Source organism: Mugil cephalus, chromosome 21 (genome assembly GCF_022458985.1).
Source record: "Mugil cephalus isolate CIBA_MC_2020 chromosome 21, CIBA_Mcephalus_1.1, whole genome shotgun sequence".
Taxonomy (NCBI): Eukaryota; Metazoa; Chordata; class Actinopteri; order Mugiliformes; family Mugilidae; genus Mugil; species Mugil cephalus.
The window spans coordinates 1,952,850-1,960,060 of NC_061790.1; the positions used below are offsets into that span (position 1 = coordinate 1,952,850).

The following is a 7,211-nucleotide window of genomic DNA, read 5'->3' on the forward strand; positions in this document are numbered from 1 at the left end:
ATCACAGCGTATGTATATACGTCAATTTGTCTGGGCATAATTTGACAGAATTTTTAACAAACATATTTTACACATTTTACATACCTTGTCCAAAATCAGATTTTATCAACAGTTTTGTCAAAAATCAAAGGAATTTGTTCTGAATTTGGTGATGTTTCTTAGATGATTACAACATATCACAATTTGTCTGGCCACAATTTTACAAATGTTGGATCAAATATTACCCAAATATGAAAATTCATTCAAACAACTGTCAAATTTTATCAAGAATTTCAAGAATTTGTCCAATTTTGACAAGAAAATGTTTTCTGTTTTTTTCAGGTAAATACTTACAATTTGTCTGTTCAGAGTTTGACAGACTTTTTGACAAAATTGTACGTACTTTGTCCAAAATAATATTTTGTTTGGTTTTTGACAAACCTGTTCAACATTCAAAAGTTTTTTGTTCTTTTTTTCTCCTGAATTTGCCGGTATTTCTTAGATGACCACAACAACTTGGAACTTGTCTGGGCAAAATTTTACACATTTTTAATCAAAAACTAACAAAATGTGAAAAATTTATCAAACAACTGTCAAATAGTATCAAGAATTACATCTAAATTTGTCAGATTTTGACAAGAAAATGCTTTTCATCGATCACAGCATATTTACAATTTGTCTGTTGACAATTTCAGAAAATTTTTGTATCAAATTTTTTTATCAAAGTGTGAACTGTTTTGTCAAAAACTGAAGCATTTATCTCACCCAAATTAAAATCTGAAACAACCTATCAAGATTTCATCAAATATTTGTCCTGTTTTTTGGACTAAGTGCTTAAGTCTGTGTAGCTGTGCAGTGGTCGCTGACATATAATCCCCCATCAGGGTGAAGAATGCACAGATTCAGGTTGTATGTATTTCATTATCTATTCATACGTGACATTTTCTTCCTGTTTGCACACGACTGATTTCTCTTCCGATTGATGGAGCTACAAACCATATCTGTGAAATGTTTTATTACCAGCAACAAACAAAATACTGACGCAGATTCTCAGAGATAAAAGAAATGTCATCGCTCTCCTTTATTCTGTAAGAATCACATTGAATCTGAAGTTTAACTTGAATAAACTGAAACATGTGGGCAAACTATCGTAACCTCATGATGCCATAGACCTTTTTATTCTTTTATTTATTTTTATTTTTTTTTTTCAGTTTTCACAACAGCAGCAGTGCTATTTTGTGCTCCAAGTGTGTTGGATTTCATCCTCCGGAGCAGAGCAGTTACAGTGCATGGCCTATGTGTGCAGAAGCGTTGTACAGCAAGAAGCTAACCTGGATGAAATGCAACTTCCATTGGACTGACAAAGCCACCAGATGAGTTTCACACTGAGCTGATCGATGCAGTTCACAAAGAGGCTTTTCATCACAGGCCTGGAGAAACGTGGGACGGCGACAGTACGTCCAGGTCGACTCAAACGTCACAAAATGTCCGACTTTCATTTACAGCACGAAGTGGGAGCCAGAACCTCCAGCAGCCATCTTTGATGCAGTGAAGGGGAGTTACAATCAGACTTTCTGCAGGTCATCTGGATTCATCCTGGGCATGTTGTTTTTTTTTTTTTTTTTTTTTTTTTTTGTTTTGGATACTTTTTTAGTTTGTTAACAGAAAAATGTTTCCCAGATTCGTAGCTGAGAATTAGCTGGACAGATTGATACAACTCACATATCTGTATGTTAACTCTGAGGCTAGCGTTAGCAGGTGGTTAGCTTCGTTTAGCATGAAACAAAGGAAAACCAACCAACCTACTTTAACTTACCGTAACTGCAGCTTTACTGGGTTAATTTGGATGGGAATCAATGATTGTGTCTGTTTGTTAACTTTGAAGGCAGGGCTAACAGTTGATTAATTTAGCTTAGCATAAAATAAGAAAAAAATTGTTGGTAAGCTTAACTTAGCTTAAAACAAAGGAACAAATGTAGCCTACCATCCTACCAACAACGCATAATTAACTCCATCCTTGGTTTAATATGAATGTTTGTTTCCGTATGTTAACTTTGAAGGCAGAGCTAGCTGGTGGTTAGAAGCTAGCAGCTAGCCTACCTACCTATCAATGCACAATTAAGTCCATCTTTGCTGGTTTAATCTGGACAGTAACCCATGTTTGTCTGTATGTTAACTCTGAGAAGGTATTTAGCTTAGCTTAAAACAAGAGAAAACAGCTAGCCAACCAACCTACCAACAACACCTAAATAACTTTACTGGTTTAATCTGGGCTGAAAGCTATAACCATGTTAACTCTTAGGCTAGAGTTTAGCTCAGCTTAGCTTAAAATAAAGGAAAATAGCTAGCCTACTAACCTACAAACTCCTAATTAACTCCAGCCTTACTTTTTAAATTTGGGTGACATACATGCTCATGTCCATATGTCAACTCTTACGCTAGAGTTAGCAGGTGGTTAACCTAGCTTAGCATAAAACAAGAGAAAACAGCTAGCCTACCAACCTACAAACAAGCCCTAATTAGCTGCAGCTTTACTGGTTTAATTTAAGCTGGAAACTATAATTATGTCTGTAGGTTAACTCTGAGGCTAGAGCGAGCAGGTGGTTAGCTTAGCTTAAAACAAACAAAAACAGTTGGTGGAATAATAAAACTGTGATCAGTGGCATCAATCTTCTTCTGTAAGTCTCAACTAGAATTTTTTTTTTCTAAAAATGTCAAACAGCTCCTTTATATTATTACTTGACATGTTCAGGGCAACAGGCATGAAGTTAGGAGACAAATGGAACCTCATCCGTCCTAAAATGTCTTGAATTGCTTCATTCATGATTGTTTTCATTTTTTTTAAAATACTTTTTCTGTCAAAGTGGATCTAGTGAAGAAATATGACTCTAAATCTCATTTCATGAGTCACTAGGTCAAAAGAAATGGTTCAAACTGAATCAGGAGTCAAACTAGATTAATGCTTCTGCATCAGATCAACTCTGTAGCTTCGTTGTAGCCTGACGCAACATGTCAGACACGTTCTAGCGTCTTTAACGTTTAACTTTAGTCACACAAGAAACGAGAGATCAACTAGTCAGACCTCTGTAGGCGGCTTTTCAGCAATATTCAGGAGACGACAGAACATAGTAGCTAATAGTACCTCCTCCTAGCCTCCTAGTTTCCTGGCCTCCCAGCTAATAGTAGCTCTTCCTAGTTTTCTAGCCACACGGCTAATAGTAGCTTTATCTGGCTTTCCATCCTTCCAACTAATATTAGCTCTTCCCAGCCTCTGGGATAACAGTAGCTATTCCTAGCCTCCTAGCCTTAGCCTCTGAGCTAATAGCAGCTCTTCCTAGCATCCCAGCTAATACTAGCTCTTCCTGGCCTCCCAGCTAACAGTACCTATTCATACCCTCACAGCTATCAATAGCACTTCCTCGCTTTTTAGACGACCAGCTAAAAGTAGCTCTTCCTAGCCTCCCAGCTAACAGTAGCTCCTCCTAGCCTCCCAGCTAACAGTAGCTCCTCCTAGCCTCCCAGCTAACAGTAGCTCTTCCTAGCCTCCCAGCTAACAGTAGCTCCTCCTAGCCTCCCAGCTAATAGCGGCTCTTCACAGTTTTCTAGCCTCATGGCTAATAGTAGCTCTACCTAGCTTTCTTTCTTTCCAACACATATTAGCTCTCCCTAGCCTCTGGGATAGCAGTAGCTATTCTTAGCCTCTAAGCTAATAGCAGCTCTTCCTAGCCTCCCAGCTAACAGTAGCTCCTCTTAGCTTTCTAGTCTAGTTCTTTAAAATAAAGAGCATTATTTTAGACTCGATCTACCTTCCAGTCGACATCATTTGGCGAAGCCTTCACACCAAATAAATAAATAAATAAATAAATCAACTCTGTGTCTGAGACCAGCTACGACACAAACTCCGTGTTTATCTGCTGCAGAAGTTTAAAATAAGCTTCAGTCTGAAAATCCAACAAACATCGTGAACCTCAGCACTGAATTTTTATTTTTTGTGTGTCTTCAGATCCTGTTTTGAGCATCAGTCTGACATTTACGACGTTCTGCGCTGATTCTGATAAAAATGTGGCATTTAAAAAAAAAAAAAGCAAACAACAACTATATGTATGATCTTGTAGAAAGTGTGTTTAGGATGTGGAGGATCAGCCTGAGCCCTGATATGAAATAGTGAAGCTGATATTAACAATTAAGATGTGGCAGATAGATTCAGTTTGGGACTATTTTACACGTGTGAAGCCTCTTCTTTTCAAATGGAAGTAAACGAAAGCACATTTACACTCGGTCTGTGTTTGAAGTCAGCCAAAGAAAAAGAAACGCCGGCCGCCAGCAACGAAAGAAAATCCTTTTTCCTCAAACTATGAACTCATGCTCCCTGTCGGGGCCACACGAGTCTGAGGAACCGAAGTTGTTGTAGGCACCAGTATTTCCCCTTATTGAGTCAGGAAAATGAAACACTAATATTATTATTATCATTATTATTATTTGATTCTTTTTTGCCCGTGGGGCTCTGGGTCAGCTTCAGCTGTTTTTGTGCTTTCAAGTCAAACTCTTATGGTGAAGAAGTGAGTGAGTCTCCACCTCAGAACAATCCACATGTTCCTTTTTTTTTTTTTTTTTTTTTTTAAATCCACTGGTTTCAAAGTGTCCTGCGCACCATCCATCAGCTCATCACCACGGAGCATGTGACCCCTGTGGTCAGGGATGAACCGGGGGGAGACAGAGGGGGTTTGATTCAACTCTAGGATTGTACTCATGACTTAAAGGAGAAAGAGGGCGGAGGCTGGTGATGTGGTTCATGCCCTGCAGCATCTGAACCGTATGAGTTTGTGGAAGGCCTGCTTGAAGTCCTCGTTGGACATGGTGTAGATGATGGGGTTGATGAGGGAGTTGAGGTAACCCAGCCACGTGAAGATGTCGAACAGCTCCGGGTGGAAGCAGGCGTCGCAGACAGGCACTAGGAGGGTGTAGATGAAGAACGGGAGCCAGCACACGATGTACGCCCCCAGGATGATCCCCAGGGTCTTGGTGGCCTTCCTCTCCCGCGCCGCGGAGATGCGCTTCTTCTCCAGGAGCGCGTCGGACACGGTGACTTTGACCTGGCCCACGGACGAGGTAGTGTCGCAGGAGGAGCTGTCGTTCGTCCCGTAGTTGAGGGAGGTGGTGGACGCCACGGAGCCGGGGGAGTTGGTGATCAGGTGCGCCGAGGTGAGCCTCTTCCCGGGCTTGCCGTGCGACTGCTTGAGGATGCGCTTGCGCGCCTCCACGTAGATCCTCCCGTAGAGCGCGATGAGCAGCAGCGTGGGGATGTAGAAGGCGCCGAACGTGGAGTAGATGGTGTAGAAGATGTGGTCCGTGTTCACGTTGCAGCTCGTCACCTCCTCCGCCTTCACCTGGCGCCAGAAGAAGGGCGGCAGGGAGATGGAGATGGCGATCACCCAGGCGGTGGCGATCATCCCGGCGGCGCGCCCCGGCGTGCGCTTCTTGGAGTACTCCACCGCGTCCGTGATGGCCCAGTAGCGGTCCAGCGCAATTACGCACAGGTGGAGGATGGACGCGGTGCAGCACGTTATGTCGGAGGACAGCCAGATGTCGCACACCACCTGCCCCAGCGTCCACGTCTGGCTCACCGTGTAGAGCGCGCTGATGGGCATCACCAGGATGGACACCAGCAGGTCCGTCACCGCCAGCGACGCGATCAGAAAGTTGGCGGGCGTGTGCAGCTTCCGGGACTGGTAGATGGTGGCGATGACGAACGCGTTGGAGAGCGTCGTGGCGAGAGTGATGAGGGCTAAGGTCACGGCCAGACCCGCCTGGAGAGCCAGGTTCGGGTCCTTCTCCGCCGCTTGCGTCGTGAAGTTGGCATGGCTGCCGGCGGCGCTGGAGATGTTCAACAGCTCTCCGTAGATGGCGGGCGTCGGTTTGAGCTGGCTGGCATTCTCCATCCCGGTCGGTCACAGCCCCCGGTCTCTGAGCTCCGAGGAGAGCGCTCTGAGTTCAGCCCAGAGCTCATCCACGCTCCCTCCTCTCCTCGGCTCCATGTCCGGTCCTCCTCCTCCTCCAGCAGCAGCAGCAGCGTCTATCTCTGCCTCCTCTTCTTCATCTTCATCAACTTAAACATCCGCTAAAACCAGAGAAGACACGTCTCCATCATCCATCAGACATGTTCTGGTTCTTCTTTCCCCCCAAAGCCAATAAAGATCCAGATGGAACAGACGCTCAGTTTAATCCGCTCTGAGTCTCATTCAGAGTCAAGTTCAGATCTGAACAACCTGACTCCTGCTTTTATACGCCCCCCCCCCCCCCCCCCCCCCCCCCCCTCTCTCTCTCTCTCTCTCTCTCTCTTTCTCTCTCTCTACAGCTGATTCTTTAAAGCAGCATCCACCGGTTTTCTGATTTTCAGACCAAACTGCTGCAAATATTTTACTGAAGCTCCTCTAGAAATGATCCATGTAGGAGATTTGATTCTTGCTGCTTCCTTTTAAACGACTTTATTGAGATTTTAATAACATGATTACATTAAACACCCACATAGATATAAACCAATACAAAGACATAGATAGTTTCCACACATTCAAGTACACAAGAGAATAAAAGAGTTAAAATACAGTGGTTTCTGTTTCCAGTTTCTGTTGGTTTCGACATCTATTTTTTCTTTCTATGACCTTTAGTGTTTTACTTCAAAAAAATAAAAATCTGTCCTTGTTCAGATAAAAATGAACTGAAACCCTGAAACCTGTGTCTCTTCTTTCTTCTAAATTGGTAAAACTATATTCTACAGGTTATAATAATAATTTAGTTGTTCAACACTGGGACGAGTAGATACGAATTATCCAAAGAATCCAATTATATCCTCTATAATTTAAACGCATTTTAATCTTTTAAATAATCACCATCATCATAATTTCATGAGCTTTGGCTTCTTCCTGCTCCTTTTGAACATAAAATGTGTTAAGTTTTGTTGTTTTTTACTTTGTGGTCTGATGATTCATATAGTTTGTTTGTTTTCTTTTTTCTCTCTTATTCTGAATTAAAATAAACTTTAAGTCATTCATAAAAATATATGTTTAAACTATATGTGGTATAATAAGAAGATTTCCCTGCAGTAAAACTAGAAAGTGCATTAAAGTGGCCATTTTGGAAACAGCTGCCAAAAGCTAATGACTGCAGAGCCCGGATTCAGCCACCAGGGGGCGGAAGTATTAGTATTAAGTTAATCGGGTTAATCTTTTTTTTAG

General features: G+C 42.4%; 1 protein-coding gene across 1 annotated transcript; it reads right to left on the bottom strand.

The window, feature by feature from the left end:
* Positions 1–977: 977 nt before the first annotated feature.
* LOC124998622 (5-hydroxytryptamine receptor 1B) lies at positions 978–6,211 on the bottom strand. The gene has a single exon (XM_047573042.1). The coding sequence runs from the start codon at positions 5,916–5,918 to the stop codon at positions 4,770–4,772; it is 1,149 nt and encodes a 382-aa protein (XP_047428998.1). The 5' UTR covers positions 5,919–6,211; the 3' UTR covers positions 978–4,769.
* Between the last annotated feature and the right edge of the window lie 1,000 nt (positions 6,212–7,211).